Source organism: Seriola lalandi, unplaced genomic scaffold (genome assembly GCF_002814215.2).
Source record: "Seriola lalandi dorsalis isolate HSWRI2012SDOR001 ecotype SW California unplaced genomic scaffold, Sedor1 jcf7180002054671, whole genome shotgun sequence".
NCBI lineage: Eukaryota > Metazoa > Chordata > Actinopteri > Carangiformes > Carangidae > Seriola > Seriola lalandi.
In genome coordinates, this window is record NW_019525224.1 from 20,397 (window position 1) to 45,901 (window position 25,505).

Genomic DNA, 25,505 nt, shown 5'->3' on the forward strand with positions numbered 1-25,505 from the left:
CCCCCTTCCTCCCCCCCAGTCAGCCCCAGAAAAAGACACACACACGCACACACACACACACACACGCACACAAACACACAAATAGACACAGCCACAAATACATAAACAGATGCATGCACACAAATATACACAGAACTAGACTTTGATTGTTTTTGAAGTTAATCCTTTTTTTCTGCCAGCCACTTTCCCTCTCCTTCCCTCTCTCTCTGTATATGTATGTATGTGTGTGTGTGTGTGTGTGTGTCTCCCACTCCAACTCTGTAGCCTCATTCCCTGCTGACCTGACCAGCATGTGGCAGCCATCATGCCAGCCAGCAGCCGGTCCCTCTGTCCTTTGGCGTTCCTGCAGCCCGACTGTATCTGGAACATTGCTGTCGCCCTCTAACCCCACAACATGGCACCTCTCTGCCACCCAGTCCCATACACTGTGAACCAAGTTTCTGTTTGTGCAAACAGATTCTCAATGATACCTCATGATGACTTTGGGAAGCAAAACGTTTCAATTTTTCACTGCAGAATACCCATAGTTTGAAAAGAAAAATCACCTTTGACCTCATCATTCTGTCTTTGTGCACCCAAAAGTTATTGTGTTTCCTTCTGCAAAGAGACCATGATCCCCCCTGTTTACAGTGAAAGAAAGACGGTTATAGAATGTGAAGAGACAAATGGGGAATAGATGCAAATTAGATGTTTATGATGCACCAGCATCTGTCTCAGTTAGTAAAAGTACTGGGTGTTAGTGCTGTAAAATGCTGGGTTTTATATATATATTATGTTATTGATTTTTTTTTTAATCAAATGTGCACATTTTTTAAATATTGAAGATAACCACTAATAAATGAAACACACCAAAAATAAAAACACATTATATAAAAGAAATCACAGGAGTCAATTTCGTTCATACAGCAGGAGGCTTTTTTTTTTTTTTTCAAGAACTGCTGCAACAAATAGATCATACATATTAAACTGGGCAGCTTTATTACACTGATGTCCTCTCTGTATGTCTCATCTATGCTTTATGTTTATTCTCAAGAGCAAGTCACAGTTTAATAACAGAAATTGAACCAGGCAGCTTTGGCATTATGTTCTTTGTCTGTCCTCTATATGATGTTTCATATCTCGACGCAGCTTTGATGTTATTAGTTTTACACTAACAAAGAGTCTTTCTCACACCTCCTCTCCTTTTGCATGTCAGATACATAATGGATCTATTTCCTGTCATTTTTTTTTTTTCATGAAGATGACATAGTCTCATAAGAGAAGGGAGAGCTTGGCTGGTTTTGGTCCACTCAGTCAGTCACAGCAGGTTAACCAGCAATCAGCTTGTCAGTCAGATCCCTGGGGGAGGGGGGGGGGTCCCAGTGGTCCCAGTGGTCCCAGTGGTTTAGTAATAGCACTACCCATCACCCCACTCTCTGTATAGTCAGTGCTAAGCTAGCTGTAGAAGATATGGCCCTGTTAATGCCTTTATGTGTGTGTGTGCGCGTGTGTGTGCGTGCGCATCTGTCTGTCCAAGCCAGAAAAGGAGCCCAAGCCAATTGGTATGTTTTAGTATTGAAATATTCACCATGTAATCCCCTCTTCTCCACTCCTCCTATCTCTCGCTCCCTCTTGCCCTCCTCCCCAAAGCTTTTCACCACAAATCCTCTTTTGGCGTGCCTTCCTGTCACACCCTGCAGGCTCATAGTGTGAAGGGCAGCTGTGCATATATGTGTGTGTGTGCGTGCGTGCTTAAATTGCCTTGTTCCAGCGTCCATATCCCCATTAGAGCACTGTGATGTTTTTGGCAGTAATGAGGAACAAGCCTGCCTGTGTTTGTATGTCTCAGTTATGTATGTTTCATGTGTGTATGACTGTGTGTGTGTGTGTGTGTGTGTGTGTGTGTGTGTGTGTGTGTGTGTGTGTGGTGCTGCTGCTGCAGTCCATACTGTGAATTTGTCTTTCATTCACATTTCTTAGTTCTCAGCTCCTCTGCGGTTTGTTATATCTAGATTAGATTTCAGTTAAACTGCGTTATAGTGTATAGTAACATCTCAAGACCTGCATTTAAATATATTAAAGGTACTTTGGGCATTAGGTGAATTAGTTAAAGTTGTCCAAAGTTGAATAAAAACCTGACATCATTTAAAACCTGCAGAAACTACCCAATACCTAGTGATTACACTCAGAACCTTCAGCAGCTGCCTCACAGTAGAAGCCAGCCAGAAGTCTTGAAGTGTCTTCCCTCAGAGGCTTTTACTGTGAAGCAGCCACAGGAAGTGTTGAGTTTGCCTCAATAGCATACTAAAGAGTCCTCTGCTACCTCATTCTACAGCAGTGCTTTGTCCCTCTGATACATTGTGCTCAGGCTCTCCTTTAATCTTCATCTTGGTTTAAGAGGTCGGAGAAAAAACTTGAGAGTTAAGTGGTCCTTCAGCTGCGGGTCACTATTTGGCAGGTTACTCTAAACGGTAGAAAGAGTGCTTTGACTCCTAAAGAGATCAAATGTGGATTAACAGATGTGTTGACATATGGCTCATTGAGCCTCTTATCAAATAATGTTAACTTGTTTGCGAGGTTAATTGTACGCATTAAAAGCTCGGCTCTGGATGCGATCAGCCTTTAGACTTAAGAGCAATCAAGGGGATGGCAACAGTGACAGAGTTTTAAATACTCTAATATAAATAAATGTAGCCAGTTGTGAGCGTAGTGAAGGCTGTGTAGTAGAAAACGTGTCTTCAGGCACTTTACGGTTCAGCAAACTCTAGTGCATGACGTGCTCGCCGCTCAAACAAGTGAAAAAAAAAATGCAAAAAAAAAGAAAAATGAATTGGTCTCTTCATATCATGACTTGTAGCTGCAGGCCAGGATCACAGAGCTTTCCAGCTCAGTGCTTCATGTAATCATCTGCTCTCTCTCTCCTGACATGATAGAGGAAAGCTTTAGAATAGAATAACATAAGAACATAAACCTATGGTGAACACGGCTGTGCGTTTAATCACAGTCTGGATTGTTTAAACAGAGGCTGGTGGAGGAGAGAGATTACTCTGAAGAATACCTGCCTGCAGGTCAGAGATGAAAATGGCCTTTAACTCTGTGTTATAATTATGATCCTCTCTCTCACCATCTAAGGTGCAGGGTTCAAGGCAATTACTTTGCTTAATATTTACATTTTTCATCTTTTCAGTGCCTTTGCCTGTATAGACTGAAATTACAGTCTACCATGCGCTGTACTTAATTGTACTCTGCTCTGTTTACTGGATCGAAATTGTCAAAAGCTGATTTGCTGTGTTTGAGTCTGCGGATTCAGAGCTGGGTAAAACATGTCAAATGATTGCGACCCTCGCCTCACAGGGCTGCTAATGTTGAAAGCTAATTTTATTTTATTTTTTTCCTGGACATGAATGGACGAATAGACACCGAAAAGCATAGCTGCTACTTTTATATGAAGAGAAACGATCTGTAGATGGTCTCCAGTAATGAAAGAGGTCTTGATAGCTGAACATAAAGGTGTAATTTCACACTGAATGTAGTTGCCGTTTTAGTGCCGTTTATGTATTACATCCTCTGCGTCCACCATTGATCCGTAGTAAGAATAATAGTCTCGTCTCCTCACTCTGAACCTTCTTTTACTGCAAGATCGTTCATTGACAAATTCTAATGTGAAATGTTTTAAGATGAATGAAGTCAATTGTCTGTGTGTGCCTCTGTACTGACACAGAGGGGTGTGTGTGTGCTGTGTGTGCTGTGTGTGCGCAAATCAGTCCTCTGAAGTCTCTTCCACCAGTCTCTTGCTGAAGAAATCGCACATGCCTGTGGATCCACACACACACACCAACACACACACACACACACACACACACACACACACACACCATGCTCACATATGCTGGGAAAGACACAGCTGAGAGGGAGTGTGGCATAGTGAAGGGATTTGGAGCAGGAGGTTGGCAATTGTTCGCTCTCTTCATCTTTGACCTCTCGTGACCTCGGAGAACGCCGAGGCTATGGGATGGCAGGCTGCCGCAGCTTTAAAGGTTCAGTTCTCCCAAATGAAACAAATAGCTGCTCCAGCACGGGGAGTCATGCTCTCATTCCTTTTAAAGGCCATTGTTTGATACAAAAAGTAGGGGCCTTCTGGTGTGAGATGACACACAATGAGTGTAGCACTTTCTCATACACCGACATCTGAGAGATCTACTTTTAGCTGACTCATATTGTGATGACGAATTTGTAATTCTGTTCTCCCTGCCATTACACCAAAGTCCTATTTTCAAATTATTTATTTAGGTTGAATATCTAAAGTTGGTCTTGTCAGGGAGATTGTACGGGAGTATTTTCTTTGGGTTAAGATTTTCCAGCACTCCACGCCAGTGTTGCTTTTTGTTGTAATTTCTAATAAATCCCACTGGGTAAAGTGTGTTTGAGTTACGGAAGGCCCTGGACCTCTGTGGAGTTTTTAATGCATCATTTTCCTTTATGAAAAGACCCGGGGCTGTTAAAGCGTCTCTGGGTGATTTGCAGAGAGCAGCTGAGAATGGCAATGAACACACGCTTGCTCGCGCTCGCTCTCACTCTCATACACACACACACACACACACACCCACAGACATTCATTTATGTATGTGTACATACGTACACATGTCGGCAAGCATGGGTCTACAGACTAGGCAGCAACAAATGCTCTTTTTTTCTGATGATTGTTTTTTCACATGGATGAATTTTTTAGTTTCTGCGGTGTCAGACAATTAACGTTTCATTTGCACGAGTCGCTTTTCAACAGCTTAAATTATTAATCGATTATCAAAAATGTTCATTTTCTGTCAATTCTGTTAGTGACTAATTGTCTCAGCTCCTCTGCAGATGCACAAGTTGAACACAGAGATGGAGAAGACTTGGCAGATAGAGTGGCATTCTGCTAAAGGTGCTGATAATGTTTTTTAGTTAATTAATGAAGCAGATTGGGGTTTTAATGTGAACCAGATACAGATACTGATTAGACACTGAACATATTTAATTGAGTGAAATTTGATAGCTTTGTTGGACGTAATTCAATTCAAATTAGATTAACACTTCTGCTAATAAGAAAGAATTCATGCAGCGTGGACGCGCAGCTCGTGTGCTGCAACACGATATTACTCATGCATGCACATATTCACCGGGTTTTAGTAAAAGTGATTAGTTTAAGCAGAGAGACACAGATGAGGACTCTGTGTCGATAGAACAGTAGATAGTAGTTGTTCTGTCCATGTTTAATAAGTGAGCCATGGAAGTGTCCAGGTATAAAAGAATAATGGACGAGGCACAGGCAAGGAACATCCTCCAGCAAGGCAATTATTTTCTATATCGGAACATCTCAAATTGCATTATCATGGTTGCTCTCAGTGTGTGGTGTCTTGGATCTTTATCTATCTATAGTGTGCTTGCTGGATTTTTCATGTAAATTTGCAGCTACAGTGCAGTACAGTGGAGATTCAGGGCTGGTTTGCATCTTGTGTTCACATGTGAAGTCTTGGAAGAAATCCCTATAGCTATGCTGGCAATTACAAGCCTGCCAGTGACATCATACTCTAAAAAAAGGGGTGCCGGGGTGAGGTGTGGGAGGTGTGGGTAGTAAGAGGGGGAGGGGAGTGTAAAACATGTAAAGAGGAAAGAGAAGAAGGAGAGTGAAGGCGCAGCACTTTGTAACAGGCTATCACAGGCTAATTTCCCATGAGCATCTCTTAGAGAAACGTGTCTAGTGTCTCTCATGGGAGTGTTTATTCTCACACCTTTGCACGCGCACACACACACAAAGACAATGAAAGCGAGGCCCTTTCTGTTTCCTTTCCATTTTCTGTTACTTGAAAGCACTTGCAAGGGCAAGGCTGCTCTCAAAAGGTGTGCTTGTGTAGGTATCAGTGAAAAGAGGTGAGAGAGTGTGTGTTGGTGTTCGTGTGTGTAGTTTATTGCAAAGTGAGAGTCCCAGCTAGCAGTAAAAGCTCCATCTGCATCACCATGACAACAGCCCAGTAACAACAGGGAGACAACACCCATCTCAACCCTCCTAACCCCCATCAGCTGTGTGTGTGAAACTGTGTGTGTGCATGCTTGATTACTTGCATATTTGATAGTGTGCATTTGAGCAAAATTCCAATGTCTGTGTGTGTGTGTGTGTGTGTGTGTGTGTGTGTGTGTATTGTGTGTGTGAGACAGAGAGCGTCCATTAGGGAGCATCTCAGCAGGTACTGTCTGTGTCTGAATGATGGACACGGCCCTAATAGCTCTGCCTGTATGCCCCAATGGGGAGTGGTCACACACACACACACACAACAAACATAAGCATATACACACACACTCCATTGCTCCCTCTGTATGAATGGAATTGATACCTCAGCGCTGCTCTCCTACTGTCTGCCCCAGCCAGCCAATTGTAAAGCTCGCTGCTCATCCTCCAGGAAGAGATGACATCATTGCTGGCCAATGGCATCACAGCTCTAGGGCGTGCTTCTTTCTGCCAGTCTGCATGATCAGGGGTTCCGAGGAAGGGTGTGTGTGTGTGTGTATGTGTGTGTGTATGTGTGTGTGTGCTTGTAATGGGAAGATAAAACTGATTTAAATGGTGGTCTACCTATTGTATCAAACTGTTCCTCCTTTCCATCACATCATTTACGGTCACCACTTTCTTTTCTTCCTTCCCTTCCTCACTCCTCCCTCTTTTCACCCATCTTTCTTGCTCTGCAACTTTTTGCTTCTTTTTCTCTCATACCATCTTCCCTGTTCTTTCTATCTTGTTTCAGCTCTTCTTCTTCTGTCTTTTTCCTATCTGTCCTTTTTTAATCATGTGTTTACTTTGTTATCTCTACAGCTGCATCTTCAACTGCATTATCATCATAATCTCTTCCTGTTCATGTGCTGTTTGTGTGTCAAGTTCCAAGGCCTGTCCATAGGTCAGTGTTTGTACTGTGACTAGGCAAAATTTGTGTGTGTGTGTGTGTGTGTGTGTACTGACACAGCAGGGAGTAGGATGTCACTGTGACCGAGCTACAGACAAACTTGTTTATGATATACTTCCCTGCAGTGACCTTCCACCTAAAGTGAGTGTTTGCATCATGGATTTCAGACATGACACATTTTGTATTTCTTCATTCTGGAAAAATAATGGCATCCTCTCAGGTTCAGTCATAATTGGAACAAAGATATCCAGAAATTATATGAAAATTGTTTTTTTTCTTTTTCTTCAGTGTCAGCTAGCTGTTTCCTGTTGCTTCCAATCTTCGTGCTAGGCTAAGCTAACCATCGCCTGGCTCTATAGCTTCATATGGAAGCACATATATCCTAGCAAAACTATATCATGTCAATATATCATCTTTCAACATATAACTTGCAATGTATTGAGCTTTAAAGTTGCTGGAAGGTGAATTTCTTTTAAGATTTGGACAGAGTTAGGCTAGCTGTTTCCCACCAGTTTTTATGCTAGTCGACTCTTGGCTTCAACTGCATATTTAACAGAGAGAGAGTGATATAAAAAAAAATTATGTAACCCTTGTTTAAGCAGTCAGAGAAAACATGGGAGGTTCAGGGATTTCCAAAAACGTCCTTTTGGAAACGCAACATGAAAAAAGTCGGCCTGCTAAGCTGTTCCACAGGTAGTGGTCTGATAAAAGTAATGCAGTCACAATGTATTTGTCTGCGGACTTGCAGCAGATTTCAGACACAGTCACCTCCTCAGGCTCTGCGTCCACTGTAGGTGGTAAAAAACTACTCACAGTCAGAGTTCCCGCCTTCAGGCCAGTGAATCCTGATTTGATCCCATTTGACTTTTGCTTAAGGTTTAAAGTTGAACCTAGTCCCTTAACACAAGGGTTTGTAATGCAGCATTTTCAGTCATAAATTGTGACTAACAAACACTCATACAATTCAATTAACTTTGTGTATAATAAGAAAGAACAAAAAAACATCAAAAGCTGTGGTTGTGTTTGTATTTACATTCTGTTTCTTGGCTGTGTTTCAGCCATTAAAGCTGATTAATCCTCTGCTGTCACTCATTGATTAATTAATTAGATGCTGTGTCACATATGTGTTTGTATCTATGGTAACAAGGCTGCATCTTAGGCCACAGCCTTTTGTTGAAGTAAAATAATAATAGGGGTAATTAGTGGGATAAAATGCACAGTATGATATTATAATATATAAATATTTAATGTAGAAATATAATATGCCACAGTTTAAACTTTTATTTTTTTTATTACCAAAACAATGACCCTTTGCACTTGACCAAACATATGAGGAATACTGGTGGGCATATTAATTGCTGTCTGCTATAGCATCCCTTTTTAAATCACAGGTCAATAAGAAACACAGATTCCTATTTAAATTTTTAACCAACCAGAGCTCTCCTCTCCCTCTTCACCAACCCCCACCTCCCATTTTGCCTCTCTGCTGACTGTCCTTCAACTGCTGCTTCCCTTTTTGTCCCTTTCCTGTTTAACTGCATGGGAGAAATGCATTGTGGGTTTGTGGTTTTCCCTTCCCAGCTGTCACTGTCAAGATAGATGGCACTAGTATGGATGGTAATGGTACTGGCTCGCGGTGAAATGGCAAGTAAGGAATAGATGTGTGTGTGTGTGTATAGAAAGGAAGGTTTTGAGGTATTGACGAGTCCTTACACCTTCCATCCATCCGGGTGATGACCTTTTACCCCCAAAAGCCTACAAATTAGCCATTAATTGGTCAGCCCAGAGAGGAGAGGATGACAGCGAGTGGCACAGCCCTTAGGGGAATTGTTGCGTGCGTGCATGTGTGTGTCTGTGTGTGTCTGTGTGTCTGTGGAAGTGATGGTGTTCTGTCTTTCTAAAGAAATATTGACACCAAGCTGGGAAAGGGTGTGTGTTATTGTGAGTGGACACTGACTTAACATGCCATAATTACCCTATTTGTCACAATGAGGCCATAATTAGAAATAGTACTTTTCCAGTTTGTTGACATTCATGACACTTTCAACCCTCTGCCCCGCCAATCGCAGGCACCTCTCTGAGCTGCCAAAATGAAATGTTAGATATGTATTTCCAGCCAAGTGAATAAACTGCCCAAAGCATCTTTCAGCTGTCCCAGCTGGTGCTGAGTGCCATGGACACTAACAGCTCCTGTTTCAATTAAAGACAAAAAGAAAAAAAAACTCTTAACCGTGAGGGAAATAGTGCTAAGATTGAGGAAGAGCAATTAAAATTGAGGCTTTAATAGAAGAATACTCAGGATTCTTTATGGACCTGATTTCAGAATAATAGTAACAGATAATTAAATGCTGAAAGACTGAGCTGGTGTTATATGGATAGAGCAGAGAGAAGGCCAGTATGTGCTCCCACTTAAAAACAACTGAAGAAAAAATGATCTACATAATTGTAACCACGTGTTTAGGACTGGTTGATTGAATGCTTGATTCTTATTTCCTTCCCACTCCTCCGCCTCCTTGCTTCTCTGCCTCTGTCTGTCTCTCTGTGTTTTGCTGATGGAACAGGGTGATGCCTCTGCTGTTGTATGGCATCAACACACACTCGCACACACAAACAACTACACACCGACAGAGCGGCTGAGTGGATCGGTGAGGGAACGTTCACAGAGTGCAGGGGAATGATATGATATGTGGTTGAGAGATGGCAGGTTGGAGCGGGAGGAGGGATGGAGCGAGAGGTGAACTGGCAGTGAAGAGAAGAGAGGCTGAGATGATTAGGGATGAAGGAATGGAGGAGGAGAGGAGAGTGATGTAGTGAGTTGGCATTGTACATATAAGGAGACACAGAGTAAGAGGTGAGACAGACAGATCAGCTGTGATGCTGGTTAGACAAGAGGAAATGAGACAACCCCAACTCCCTCCACTTATTTTCTTATCTCCAGCCTTCCCAGCTCTACCCGGAAAACAGGGAGGTGTCTCACAGAATGAGGAGGTGTATGAGAAAACCAAAGAACAAGATGAGTTCAGAGAAAGAGAACCATTCAGATAAAGAACACAAAATGTCAAGAGAAAAGCTAAGAAGTGAAGAGGAAGGCTGCAGTTTTTGGGTAACACATGGTGGTGAGAAAGAGGAGGGGGGGGGGGCAGAGAAACCTGATGAAAAGTGGTGGAAAATAAAGCAGTGAAGTAAAGGAAAGCCATATGATGAGTCAGACGTGTGTGTGTGTGAGTGTGTAAACATTATAGAGGCCTATAAATTGCACTGCAGTGAGGAAGGTGAAGGATGTGAGGCGCAGAAATGCAGTGATTGAACAGCAAAGCCTAATCTGAGCTTCGACCAGCCAGTACAGATGTGCAGGGGCGGTGGGTCCAGCTGTGCCAGTCAAGGTTAATAAACAGTTATTTAACTGTTTCGATACAGTTTCTACACAATCCAGAATTTAAGACAGCGCCATGGATATATTCTATTACTTAGTGCGCGCTAGTAATGAATGATGCACATACGATAGCTGCTGTATTGGGGCTTATTGGTCAGAAAACAGACATCCAGTGTGTGTGTTGGTCACACGGTGAACAAACTGTCTAACCTCTCGCACCGTTAGCTGCCTTTAAAAAACAATGACAGGGCCCCTACTAGATGCAGCAGCAAAGCCAGAAACACTTTGATCAACATTTGTTAATGTCTTCTGAGTGCCCCATGCAACTCGGCTCTTAGCGAGGGCCGCAGTGTGTTGCTCTACCAGGGTTTGAATTACTCTGTATGGTTTGATTTTTGGCTGAGAATTGTCAACTTAAAATGTGCTGAAGAAAATATGGCAAATAAATGAAGAGATTGTCTGTTTTAAAAGTTTTGATGACTATTAATTCTACAGTTTCACAGTGTTCCACTAATGGACAGAAGAAATGTAGCACTGCACCAATAAAATGCAAAGAAGAAAAAACTTGTTTGTAAGCAAACATGTTGATGATCATGATGTTATCAGTGTAGGTTTCAAATTGTAGCAAAAAAAAAAAAATATATATATATATATATATATATATATATACACACACAGAATTTTGTTTGTTTACAGAAAACCCCTTTAAGTTAAGTTGGATGTTATAAAAGTTCTTTGGTTGAAAGTTTCGAGTCTGTTTCACCCAGGTGTGGTTGAGTGTGGTCGATGTGTGCACCTGTAACCACACCTTACAGTGATGTCACAGTGTACTGACACACCCTATAGTGCAGTTCCACATCAGTGCAGGAAGGTGAGACTTAAAGCCAGGGTTTAGTTTGTTCAGATGTTATGTATAATTTCTACTTGCATACAATGTTGTTGATGAGTTCACGTCTTTGCCATTGTAAGGTCCTCATATCAAACAGGCTTTTCCCGTTATTCAACACGGAAAAAAAAACTACACAATACAACATCCCACAATGGTGAGTTAGCTATTAGCTACTGTGTCACAGATTATGTCATAGGTTACGCATTCAAGTAAGTCAGGCTATTGCTAAAACCCCTGGTTCGGTGCTGGCTGAATGTTTTCTGTGTAAGTTCCTGTGTGGAGTGATGCTACAGTCGACAAATCCGAACAGCTGGAGACATGACCACTAAATGTTGTGCTTGTCCCAAATCCTCTCAGCCATGCTGGCAGAAACCCAGGTCACCACACAGTGTAATTTGTGTAAATTTAAAGCATGAGTCATTGCAAAAAAAAATGGCAAAAAGCGGTGTTATTGAGTGAGCCGCACTTGTATACTTTGGTGTGGCTCCATCACTTCATTTTCAGCTATTGTTGTGGTTTTACTATCAGATTTTAATTAATTTGGATTGAGTTCACATGCTGGCAGTAGGTTCTTGGCAGTAAAGTGGATCTAAAGGGTTTTGTTTTACTTTGTCTTCATTCATTGTTTCGTGTATCTTCAGTCTACTGTTTTTAAATTCGCTTTGAGGTGAACTGCTTAACCAACCAACTGGCGCATAGAGTAAACTGATGACTCTAATATAGGGGTACTATAGGAAAAGATCACATACACACACATACACACACGCGCGCACACACATACACACACACGCACACACACACACACACACATACAATCATACACAAAATGCAATACCATGATAACTGCTCCCAACCAGCCATGTTTTCCTCTTCAGTACACTCCACTGCACATGACAGAGCAAAGCACACATGGGGCACATTAACCTCTCTCTGTCACACACATACACACTCACACACACCCATACATTTTTTTCCTCAGGGAAACACCAGCTGGGGCATGCAGACTATGGCGTTACCATGGAAACAGCATCTATAGGTGTGGCATTGCTGAGTCCACAGTAAGGGAGTAGGGTGCGAACATTTGCGGTTGTGTGTGGTGGTGTGGGCATCTTGTGTTTATTCTGCATAATGTTTTTTTTTTTTATGTGGACATTCATGTCTTCATTACCGCAACAGTTTCTCCACATTACAAGCAGAGAGAGAACAGATATCTGCAGTCAAGCACTGTGTAATAATACCATACTATACTAGTTCATGTAAGCTCATTTTTTAAAAAGTTAACAAAGACAAGTTTTCTAGTCTATCTCTTCTATTTATATTTATTTATATTTATTTTTCTTTGTTTGTACACAAATATATTTAAGGTCACGCAGAGGAAAAAAAAACAGTCATTATACCTTTTTTCCATTGAGTTATTTTTTAAAATGCACATAAACTACCTACCAAACAAAACAACTGTCATCAACTTCAGATACAAATTTGACTAAATCCTGCTCCAGTACATGGCATCACCTTTTTGCAGCTCAGAAATCTTTCATGTGAAATAACCACAACTGTTCTAACTTTGTCAGAAAATAGAGAGTTCATGTACGATCCCATCAAAGAAAAATAGGATTTCAAGGCCTGTGAGCTGAACAGCATCAGACAAGACTCGACCCCTTGGTCATCTACACTCCACAGGGCGAGTCCCTGCAATTAAACTGTGAATGTGTCTTTATTAAATTTGTATGTGTATCCAGTTACAGCAACGCAATGTGTGTGCCTACATTGCTGTGTCATTAGCAGAAGTATTAAAGTCATTTGAATTGAATTAGGTTCAAGTAAGCTATCTCATTTCATCCAGAGAAATGCCTAATTGAATCTGTGTAATCTCTAATCAGTATCTGGGTGACATCAACACTACAGTCTGTTTCTTTAATGACTAAACACGTTATCATCACCCTCAGCAAAATGGAACACCTCTATTTTTACCTGCGCGCACACGTATGTAACAGTGTGTGTTTGTACATCTTTGTGCGTTCCTGTGTAGTCTTTGTATACATGCTATTTTTGTGTGTCTGCTTGCTGTGTGTGTGTACATGTGTGGGGTTTGTGTCTGCGCAGATGCCCTGGGGAAATGGATGTTTGCTCCCCTCACTCTTCCGTGTGTGTGTGTGTGTGTGTGTGTGTGTGTGAGAGAGTGAGAGAGCACGATAGTGTGTAGCCTACAGGCCTGTTTAGCAGAGAAACCGTGGGGTTAGGAGGCGAGGGAGAGAAGTGCAGTCAGGAGTCGTACTTAACAGTCAAACATCATTAAAATCTTCTATGCTCCTTTATGTGTGTGTGTGTGTGCCTGAGTGTGTGTATCATCATGTCTTGTGTATTTCTACAAGTGTGAATGTGTTTGTGAGGATAAAAATGTTTTGTTTTTTTCTGTCATTTCTGTGATGTCTAGGTTACTTCTTTTTTTTTTTTCCTTCTCATCGTCGCCGACAGCGCTGTCATGTGCAAACACTCAACAGATTTCAAAAATAATATAATTTTATTTTATTTTTTTAATTTTATAATTGAACCTGGAAAGATACAATTTAATTCACAGGACTGCCAGTATTGTGGCTGCATACATAAAAATAATAATAATACACAAACAAACCGCACTCAGACATGGCGGCAGTGTCACACACACAGAGAGGACATTCACCCCTTCAGGCAGCTGATTGTCAGCATATATCTTTTGGCGCAATGACAAACACACACACACACACACACACACACACACACACACGCTTACACTTACACTCATATTTCACTCTCAGTAATGGTCTTCTCATCAAAGTGCTGATAGATGTTGCTCACCAGGTTGATTAGAGAGAGGGGGAGAGAGAGAGAGAGGAAATGCTTTAGTAGGTCTTTGAGCCGGAGACAAAAAGCAGGAAACCAAGTGACTCACAGAGGAAGAAACATTAAAATATGAATGGCAGAGTCAGATAAGGACAGAGAGAGACAGAGAGGGAGACGGAGAGAAAGAGAAGAAGGCAGATACTTGAATGAATATATTAAATAATTTTTTTTTATTTTTTACAACTTGTGTTTTATTTTCATAGTTGTGGCCTTCATTCATACCAATTTTACTCACCAACTACACTGATGACACCAGGGGACACAGTGGGATAATCGTACCTTTACAACTATGTGTCAACAGGTACATACGCGCATTCATACAAGTCCTGCTTTAAAGGCTGGTTCTGCAGAGCTCCTTCCTGATTCAACCTAATGTGCTGAAACGTACCAGAAGCTGTGGCTCACGCGGCGCCGCGGCGCAGAGGATGATTGTAACGGACGTTTTGCATGCGTTCACTTTTGCTTTCACTTCCACGCAAGGGTTTTCCCGTCTGCCGGGGGGGGGGGGGGGGGGGCGCGACGACTGTCATGTCCTCCTCACTTTTCAAAAATCCCATCCAAAGCTAAAGAAAGAGATAGTGACAGAGCTGCTGATGGAGAACGCAAAAAAAGTGTGCAGCAGAGGGAGAGTGTGGTTTTGAGAAGGAGAGTGGAGCCGTGCAGCGTGGAGAGGCACTGTGCTGCGTGCAGTCTCAGTGGGAGTGTAGGTGGATGTCATATCCTGTCCACCAGCTGTCACTCAATCCAGAGGGTCTCTTCTCTGACACCACACTGACTGACAGCTCGCACCACTGCGCTATATGTGAGTGAGTGAGTGTGTGTGAGTGTGTGTGTATATATTTCTGTAGTAGGATATATGTATCGGCATCCAGCTGCCTGAAGGGGAGAATGTCCTGTGTGTGTGTGTGTGTGCGTACGTGTGTGTGTGTGTGTGTGTGTGTACACGTGTGTGTGTGTGTGTGTGTGTGTGTGTGTGTGTGTGTGTGTATTTCTGTAGTAGGATATATGTATCGGCATCCAGCTGCCTGAAGTGGAGAATGTCCTGTGTGTGTGCGTGTGTGTGTGTGTGTGTGTGTGTGTGTGTGTGTGTGTGTGTGTGTGTGTGTGTGTGTGTGTGTGTACGTACGTGTGTCTGTTTCTTGGAGGAGACACTCATTCCTAACGACAGTAAAAGGTCACTGTTATCAGTCTCATACTCTCTCTCTGTCTCTGTACCAGTCATCACTGTCACTGTTTCAAAGGAGTCGCTGCTCGTCTGATACTCTCTGATCACATGACACACCAGCACAGTTTATTCATTTTATTATTCAGGGCTAATCAATGAAAGCAGCACAATCGGTAACAGTTTTCCTCACCTTCATAAGAGCAGGAATAGAGGCAGTGTTGCAGTTTGCAGTTTGCGGCTTTCGATTTTATTTTAAACCATCATCTAGAGCAAGTAGAGGTGCTGTGATGCTACTTTATGACATGGTATTTTAAAATCTGATTCAATAGAAGTTATATTTATGAATATTCATAAAGGTTATAAAGTCATATTAAGGAGGTTGGCTTCTTTGATTATTCTGTTATTAGTCTTTGAGTGCTTTACTAAGAAAATGTTTGCAGTAATTACATTCAAATCACAGTTTGTCAAACCTAAATACAGGTGAATGAATGAATAGTATATTGAACTTTGCAGTGTTTTTCCCTTATGATGCACCGAGTCTTACATTGGTGGTCTCCGTCGATCATGTGACTCTAGACTTGCATGTTGCAGCAGCCCGTCATGAGTTTCCCCTCAGAACATCACCCACTGCTCTCAACGAATGGCTAATGTCTCTTTAAGAAGTCGGATACTTACTTTACTTTTACTGTTGTTGACTCCCTCATGTAATCAGTATTGAATGTGTGTGTCAAAGAGAAGTGTTTTGTAAACCCTTTTCTGCCAAGGTAGAAAAGTGATAAAATAAGTGTAGTCAGTTTACCATATAATGGCCGTTGCTCCAGCTAAAGGTCGTGGTATTAAGTCAGGGGCATTGCCAGCCTTTTTAAATGGGGTTCAGGTTTGTTAAATGCTGCAATAGCTCGGGCAGAGGTTGAGCTCAGCCTGAATCTGAAAACAGGTCAAAACCATGACCCGCAGTTTCTTTGGACCTGAGCAGAATTTTACTTAAAATGCAGGTGTATTAACTTAAAGGCGTAAACCCCATTTTACCTTTTATTAACACTAATTCCTTCTTCTATTGACATTTTGCTTCAGAGTATTTTTTAAAACTTCTCATTAACATACTTTTCGTACCAAAAAAAAAAACCAAAAAAAAAAAAAAAAAAAGGCGAGATCCAAATGCTGCAACATGTGGCCCAAACACACATACACACCACTCCCCAGTATACAGCGTATGCCAAGAATATTATTGGACATGCCAAATGATTAATGCAATGAAATGAGCTGTTTCGTTTACTTTGATTCAACGCCATCCTCACCTTTCTAAGAAAAAATAAGGGTTGTATATATAAAAAGTTTAATGTTACCACCACTCCCTGTACTGCTCATATCATTTTACATGTGCCTTAAAGACTATTATACCCGTGTGAACCACTGAGAATACAACAGTGGAAATCAGGCTGGAGGGCACAGAGGGATTACAACAGTCTGGAGAGGGGTGATATTGGCCACGTACGTATATACAAACCTCTATAATGTGTGCATGCCTGTGTGTGCGTGGGTGTGTAATAGGAGATAGGAGGATTCAAGGGTCTGTGTGCAATAATCCTGCTCTCTATCTCCCCAAAAGAGAGGATACATAGAGTTGAAGGGAGGGGGGGGGGCGAAAGAGAGAGCAGATCAAGGGATAGCAAGGTTCCTCAACAATTGGACCCCTCACCTCTGTGTGTGTGTGTGTGTGTGTGTGTGTGTGTGTGCAGGAGGTGCCCCCCTCAACCAGGCCTCCGCCCCTAACCCAGCCCCTTTCCTACCCCCACTGCCACCACCACTCAGGGTGTTACCATGACAACGGGGTTAGAGGCTAGCCCACGAGCTGAAAAAAGAAAGAAGGTGCATTCTGACATGAGCTTAGATCTGAGTGCTGCAGTCTGTTTAGAATGCATTCCTCTCTTGTGTTGGTGCTTTTTTTTTTGTTTTCATTGGAATGTGTTCCTCTTTCTTTCACTTTGCATCCATGCTGGTAATGCCAGAGACTTTTTTTTTTTTTTTTTTCTCCCTGCAGGTTTTCATACTTGTCAACAATTATCTTCCATTTCATTTCTCATTCATGCCTTCACTCTTGGAGTTGTTTGTTTTTAGTTACATCCCTTTACACTGCTCAAGGTACTTGGCTTTGTGCTCCTTCTGCAAGAATTAGCAAACAAACTAGCTCAAAAGCAAACAACAAACACGCTGATTTGTGCCACAGTTAACACTCTACCCTTCTGTGTTGTGCATTGTAAATACCTGGGCTAGTGTATCTCTTGACTCGCAGCCGCCACATTCAATGATGAGGCTGTTTCTGTCATAAAGTGATTACCTACGGTTAAATCCTACGTCAGGGAATACTCGCACTGTTTTGTCTAATCAAATAATGTTCATGAACTGTAAAGTAGAAGTGTAAACCCTGTTTGCACAGTTGTGCTGCAAAGAATCTACCAGCATGAGAACTGGTCAAAGTAACAAACATAGAGAAAAACCAATTCAGCACAGAGCAGACAGCAAAACAAAGCCAAGAACCACAGTAACACACACACACATACACACACACACACATACACACACACACGCACACACACACACATACACACACACACACACACACACACCCCCAAACACAAACACACAGTTGACAACATGCTGGGAAAAAGGAATTGTGTGTGTGTGTGTGTGTGTGTATTATATATGTATAAATATGTGCATATATTTAGAATTTCTCCCCATTATCATCTCTTTCATTTATTTTCCTTTTGGGTGGTCCATTTTTCCTCTTACTGATGCTGGGCGATAGCAGTGTCAATTTTCACCCGGGGAGGGTGTGGTGATGTCATGAGACGAATCCGCCTAATTGGCTTGCTGCAAGGAAAAGGGGCTCGAGCGCATGTTGGTGTAAATTAGGTGATGGATCACACTGTGCTGTTATCTTTAACTCATATTCACACACTCGCACACCCCTCAAGCCCCTACAGCCTATTTCCAAACTCCCCTCCGTCCGTTAACTATATATTATACACCTGTTATAATGGATACATCTAAGCTTTCCTTTAGCTGAACCATGCTCTTATCTTTGGTAACCTGGTGTTTCTTTCTCTCCGACTCAGCCCTCACCCAAAATAGAGCCCCATCCATTAATAGTGCCACCCATGTAGAAATCAGACATATGCACTACATGGATGAATGCACATACACACACACACACACACCAATCTCTTTTCCTCTCTTCACCCCCCTGGGAAAGCAAAGTCCTGCATCAGCTGCTAAATTGCTTAAACTCTCTCATCTGCTAATGGGCTACCTGTCTTCCTGCGCGTCTGCCTCTCTGTCTACATTAATGAGTTTCTGTTGTCTGTCTGTCTGCCTGCCTCTGTGCCTTCCTGAATGTCTGATGTCTTGTCTTTATGTATTCTGGTTGTTTTGTTTGTCTGTCTCGGGCTGTTTCTGCTGCCTGTCTGCTTCTGTTCCTCTCCTGTCTGTCTGTCTGTCTGTCGGTTCATAAAACTGTTGGTCTCTTTGTTTTTTTGTTTTTTTTTTGCTGCTCTACATGACTGTTGTGTTGATGAATCCATGCTCTCGATACACACCTTACATCTTTCAAATGAAATATGATCATATGCTTCTAGACCGACAGGAAATGTACAACAAAGTAAATAGGGGAGCCTGCTTACATCTGTATTTGTATGTCTGTGTTTTCTTGGCCACTACTTTTGACTGTGTGTGGGTGTGGAAAATAGTGTATATAGCAAAAGTACTAGTACTAAAAGTTGCACTGCAGTAATACTAATGGTAGTAATTGCAAAATTTATATATGTAGCACTTTTTAAAGTGTTATATGAAATGAATGGAAGTCATTTACAGAAGAGAGAGAAAATAGAACACATAGACAAGATAATGAAAAGCATGGACACAAACTTCATAATAGTAGTATTCATAAAAAGTAGCGGTATTAATAGTAGTAATAGAAGTTATAGAAACAGTAATAACAGTTGTAGTAGTAATAGCAGCAGTTATAATGCTAATAGTCATATTAGTATTAGTTGTAGAAGTAGTAGCAAAAGAAACAGGCTACTCATTGTAGCAGAAGAGCGTAGCATTGCTGATCGCAGTAATGCCAGTAGTAGAAATTGTGGCAGTAGTAGTGCTACTACAGTAATATAAGTATGTACTTATATTTGTGCCTAATATAAATAAATCCAGTTTGGTTGTTGTATTATGAGTGTATTATGAGATCTAATAGAAGCAGCAGAATCACCATTAATATTAGCAGCAGCAGCAGTACGTACTGTAGTAAGTTACTGTTACTGTAGAAAGATGGAACACCAACACCATGCACACCAAAGGCCAACAAATACGATGATGTGTTGCTATGGCAACCAAGGACTCAGCGTAGTGAGGACATAAGAGTGGCATACACATAGTAATTGTAACAATAATAGTAAGGTATCAGTCTTTGTAAATGTCTCCCATTGTATTTATTCTCTGTGTGTCTCCCCCTTTTGTCACCACTGAAAATATTTTCCCTGAATACAGTTTTCTATTCTTCACCCTCACCTCTCCTGAGCTCTCGAGTCTCTACTTCATCCTTGTTTCCCCCCGTCTACAAGAGGACAGTGTGTCTGCCACCACAGGACACACACACACACACACACACACTGAGTTTCTGTTCTTGTATTGAAGCCATGAGGGAAAGAGGTTTCTCGGTGAAACAAGAAGTTAGAACTGTCTGGGCAAGTTCTCATTCGTCCAGGTCATTGTTATCTCTTTCTCAAATTAAATCGAAGGCAACTGGACTTATATTTGTCTGTGGAAGGCGTTTCGCCTCTTATCCAAGCGGCTTCATCAGTTCTTATGTATTGGTCTCTCTGGTCCGCACTACTAGTGCGGACTAGAGAGACCAATACATAAGAACTGATGAACAAATATAAGTCCAGTTGCCTTCGATTTAATTTGAGAAAGAGATAAGAAGTTAGAACATAAACTGTACAAATACAAATAGCCTCAAAGAGGAATTCCACTCCAGTATTTGCATGGGATGGATTCAGATAGATGGCTATTAGTGTGTGTGAGTTTGACGCATGCTGTCTAGTTCCCTCATATGTTAGAATATAATAAAGTAGATCTTTGCTGTGTCTGTCCTTGTCAAATCACTTTTGATTGTCTGTCTGTATTTCAGTCTGTCTGTCAGTGTGTCCCCTCTGATGTCAGTCTATTCCTTGAACCGTATCATAAATAGAGCCCCACTGACATTTCAATTTGTCCCATAACCCTTCATACACACACACACACACACACACACACACACACACACACACACACACACACCAAGTTCATTGGTGAGCATCGGTTCAGTAGCAGGCTGGACTCTCCTGGGTTTCCACGGAGACAAGGAAAAGCAATAACTGCACACTTGACCCCTCTGCTCTTTTATTGGCCTGTTCTCCCCTTCACACACACACACACACATACACACACTCACACACCTCAAATCTAATCTGGGAGATTGAGCCTCCATCGCGATATTCCTCCATCTTTCCCTGGGGATTTGAGAAGAGAGGCAGAAGAGAAGGGGAGAGGAGCAGGGAGAGGAGGAAGTTAATAATTTCATCTTGCAATGACCTGGAGATGATAAGATCGATTGTTTGGCTCTTGTAGTCTCCTCATATCACACATATACACACATACGGATGCGCACACACACACACACACACACACACACACACGAAAGCTGGCAGGTGGGAACACACTCTGCAAACACGGATCATCACAGTTTCCCATCCTCTTTCATACTGTCTCTCCCCCTCTTTCCCTTTCCCCCTCTCTCGCTCTCTCTCTCTCGCTCTCTCTCTTTCTCTCTTTCTGTCTCTCTCTCTCTCTCTGTCTGTCGCACACATTCAACAACAGTCTACCAACTTACTGAAACTTTATGATTGTGACGGATGCTGAAGGGAGAGAGGAAGATGAACTGTGGGCAAGAGGGAAAAGAGTGTGACTGAGAGAAAAACACTGAGCGAGAGAGAGAGAGAGGGAGAGAGATTGAAGGAAAATATTAGGAGGAACGACAGGCTAGCCTTAGCGACAAGGCTGTTTACTGTTTATTTTGGTCTCCGGTCTCATTTCTCTTCATATTGGCAGAGTCGAGATGATTTCCTTTCTCTGTTTATTCCTGTGTGGATTTCTGTGTTTTGTGTATATTTGTGTTTGTGCATGTGTGTGTGTGTGTGTTCATGTATTTATGTATGTGTGTCCTCTGTTTGCCTCATCTAAGATCATCTTTCTGAACTCAATCTTTCCACAATCACCGGTTGTTCTGACGTCTCCACATAACATCCAGGTCCCACTGTGGGATTTCCGTTTTTTGTTTTTTTTTTATTTCTTCCATACCAACGCAAATAGTGTTTGACTACATCCAATACATGAATACAAATAATCTCCGGGAGTTAATGTAAAATGTAGAGAGCTTACTATAGGACAAATCAAACATTTCAAACATATTTATTTATCCTATATAGTTTTATTTTCGAGCCTCTCGTAATTTTGTTGTGGATTCAACCAAACAAGTTGCTGATATCTGCTAAGAAACTTGACTAATGCTTTTTTTATTATCTCACAGACACACACACACACACACACACACACACACACACACACACACACACACACAACTGTACAGTATTAGTAGGTAAATAAGCATGAAAATGTTCACTGGAATTTATTTTCATGTTTTACAACTCAGATTTCCCCTGAGTGCCGTTCTTTGTGCAAACAGAAATACGACGCTTTGAAATCTGAAGTCTGATCCGTTTGCTTGTGTGTGTGTGTGTGTGTGTGTGTGTGTATAGTGCACAAATTGTGTGCGTGTGTAAGTGTGTATTAGGCGTTATTGCAAGCCATCCTGAGTGACCACAATCAAAAGCTAAAGCTGGGTCTCCACAGTTCATGAGAAACAATAAGAGCTTACTCCTGATGATCTCTACGTCTTAGTAATCAGGTCAGGGTCGATTGGATTGGTCCTTGTATGCGAGTGTGTGTGTGTGTGTGTGTGTGTGTGTGTGTGTGTGTGTGTGTGTGTGTGTGTGTGCGCGCGCGCGCGCGCCTGAGTGCCTGAGTGAGTGTGTTGATGTTTGTGTGGAAGGCATCACACAATCCTGCCCCCCTGCAGTGTTGCCTTCTGTAACCCAGGTGTATACGTCTGCGCATGTCTGTGTATTTGTATAAATGACACCAACCACATATATTTCATTATTATTCTACTCCCATTATACTGCTTTTGTATTGTAAATTCTAAAAATATGTATTTCCATATATATATTTAAGTTCTCAAATCCTCCTTGGAATTTAGATCCAAATGTCTATGGGATTTCCCTGAATAAATAAAAGTTAAATATAGACTGTGCATCTAATCTATGGTCCATTTCCATGTGAATACACTGTACCAGCTACGTTTCGTGCGACTTTTAAATTCTAAAAATGTAAATTCACTCCCGCTGATGTCTTGTTTTCCTCCACTTGTTTGCTGCATGCAGTTCTCCAAGGAGAAGTACCTGCTGGAGTCTCCCCCTGAGAAACTTCGTAAGGAGCTGGAGGAGGAGCTGAAACTGAGCCCTGCTGACATCAGGAGCCATGGCTGGTACCATGGACACATACCCAGAGAGGTAAACACACACACACACACACATACACACACATACTCACACTGTAAAAAACGCTATAATCAGCATACATGCACAGTAGAGTACTTTGTGTTAGTTGTGACATTGGAAGTCCTGAATGGATGTTTGCGAACAGGTGGATGCACGCATGTAACACACTGCCTGGGTGTTCAGTGTGACACAACATGCGCACACACATACTTACACACACACATTCAAACTCGCACTCACACACAAGCACCACTTAAAAAATCAGTAGTTGTTGATTCATTATTTAAGTCATTTATTAAGCACAAATGCTTCATATCTGCTGGTCTCAGTTTCACAAACGTGAGAATTTGCTGCTGTTCTCTGTTTTATGTTATTTGAAATGAATTATCTTCGGTGTTTGTGGACAAAACAAGACATTTGAAGACATCACTTTGGAATCTGGGAACTGATGATGGGGATTTTTCACTGTTTTAACAATCAGTCGATTAAATTAGTCAAAAATGAAAATAATTATTCGTTTCAGCTCTGGTTTTGCATTGCGTTTTGATTAAACTGAATCAAAACTAATGTGTTTCGGCTAAAATGCCAAACTAAAAATAACCCAAAATTCATTTCTTACTCGTCAGCATGAGGATGAAAGTTTTCCAGCCTTTAGTTATCAAGAAACCCACTGAAGATATGAATGAAAAGCTTCAAGTCAAACTTCATGTGGCAGTCTCTCAGCCCCTGTAGCAGCGAAATTAATAAATAAATAAATTTAGAAAATGATGAATTGCTGCTGCAGTTTGCATTTCAATACCCCACATGTCATAATAGATTTTTAAAAAATACAGAATTAATTGAGATAAAAGTAATATAATAGTATTTCTGTGTGGGCTGACGTGGTTGTCACCCGATAGTATTAGTTGAGCGATTACTTGGCCAAAATCTCTGGCTTTGAAAGCACAGTTTAAATGCTTTACACACAGAATGACACTGATTAATGAATCCCATCATCTGTCACAGCTCAGTAGAAATTGCTTTAGCGTTCAGAAGGAGGGAAACTCTGCCAAACAGACAGCTGCACGTGTTGCTGATGTACGCAATTGAATTTCACAGCTGGTGACTAAGACACAGAGACACACAACAAGAGACCCGCGCCCACACACACTGCATGCACATGTGGAGGGTACTTGTAAATAGACACAGCCTCTATCTCCTGATCAACCTCTGCTCTGTGTCTCTATCCCTCACACACACACACACACACACACACACACACACACACACAGATTCAAATCAGCCATCTGTGAGTTTCCCCTCCTTCAATTTACATAAAATATTCATTTATTCATAGATTTACCCCAGTGTAAAGTTGGGGAAACCCTGAACGCCCTGGTTTCCAAAACAATACTTAATGACTAGTTCTCACACACACACACACACCCTGTTGGCGGATACTGTACATTAGCGTCCCTAAATCCCATCCTTCCTTCCTGCTCGTTTTCTTCATCCTGTTCTGTTGTTCTTTCCTTTTTAAAGTTAAGACTCCCAGTATGTGTATACGGCCCAATGCGACTTTCCCTTTAGGTACATTATTTCATTTACTTTGTTCCAAACCGTTGTGAAAAAACATGATAAATTCTTAAATGCAGCGAGGGAGCAGATTAAAAAAAAAACAAAAAAAAAACAAACTTTCAAAAACTCACCCAAATAAATTAGAAGATCCTGCACTTGGTTTGAGCTTTTCATGTGTGTATATACTGCCTCCTGCTGGTCATTGACTCTCTGTGCTGCATATTTCACACCTTGTGTTGAGTGAATTTTAAGTTTTACGCCTTCATACCCTCTTTAGGGCAGATTTTTCTAAAGGGAACACTGCTCAGATTGAAATATGTTACGACCACTCGGTCAATATTTGTGATCTCTTCTCACAAAAACCACTGACACATCCGCAGTGTTTGGCATCAGCAAGATATACAGCCTGAAGCTGTTCCATTGACCATGAATGGGAGATTGCATTTCTGGATTGCTTGTTTTGTCAATAAATTCAAAATAATAACTTTTTACAGAAGTGCTGAACTCAATAAAATGTGTCCTCAGAAAGTCATTCCGGCCATTGTGGCTGGCATTTTATCCATCATTGCCAATTCAAACTGTGCATAACAGAGACAGTTTGGCAGTGAGGGACGTAGTTTGTGTTTGTTCAGCAACACAAACTGTCCTAAGGCATTGTCATAAATAATCATGATTCTCTCTATTCAATTATTAAACAGTCGGAGTGTCAGTAAAAAAATGTTCACACACATGCTCCGGCTCAGTGAGCCAAGTTTGCTTCCAGCTCTTCACGATTGGAGCTTTTTTTATTCTCCTTTTACTAATTTAAAAACATATTCTTTTTTTTTTTTTCTCTGTCCAGGTGTCAGAGACTCTGGTTGTACGTAATGGAGATTTCCTGGTGCGTGACTCTCTGACCAGCGTGGGTGACTATGTTCTGACCTGTCGGTGGAATAATGAGGTGCTGCACTTCAAGATTAGCAAAGTCTTGGTCAAATCCAATGAGACCAAGGTAAGTGTTCAGCTTCTACTGGCTGGCCTGTTTCATCACTCATCACTTCTTTTAAGTTTTTGATACACTCTCGTATGTGTT

The 25,505-nt window shown here is 41.5% G+C and overlaps 1 protein-coding gene across 2 annotated transcripts in view; it reads left to right on the plus strand.

The window, feature by feature from the left end:
* sh2d3ca (SH2 domain containing 3Ca) overlaps positions 1 to 25,505 on the plus strand; it is a 52,011-nt gene that overhangs the window by 16,502 nt on the left and 10,004 nt on the right. For both annotated transcript variants that reach the window (XM_023421343.2, XM_087177977.1), the window contains exons 5-6: positions 22,760 to 22,888; positions 25,275 to 25,424. In XM_023421343.2, coding sequence (XP_023277111.1) covers positions 22,760 to 22,888; positions 25,275 to 25,424 — 279 coding nt within the window. The remainder of the gene's footprint in view (positions 1 to 22,759; positions 22,889 to 25,274; positions 25,425 to 25,505) is intronic.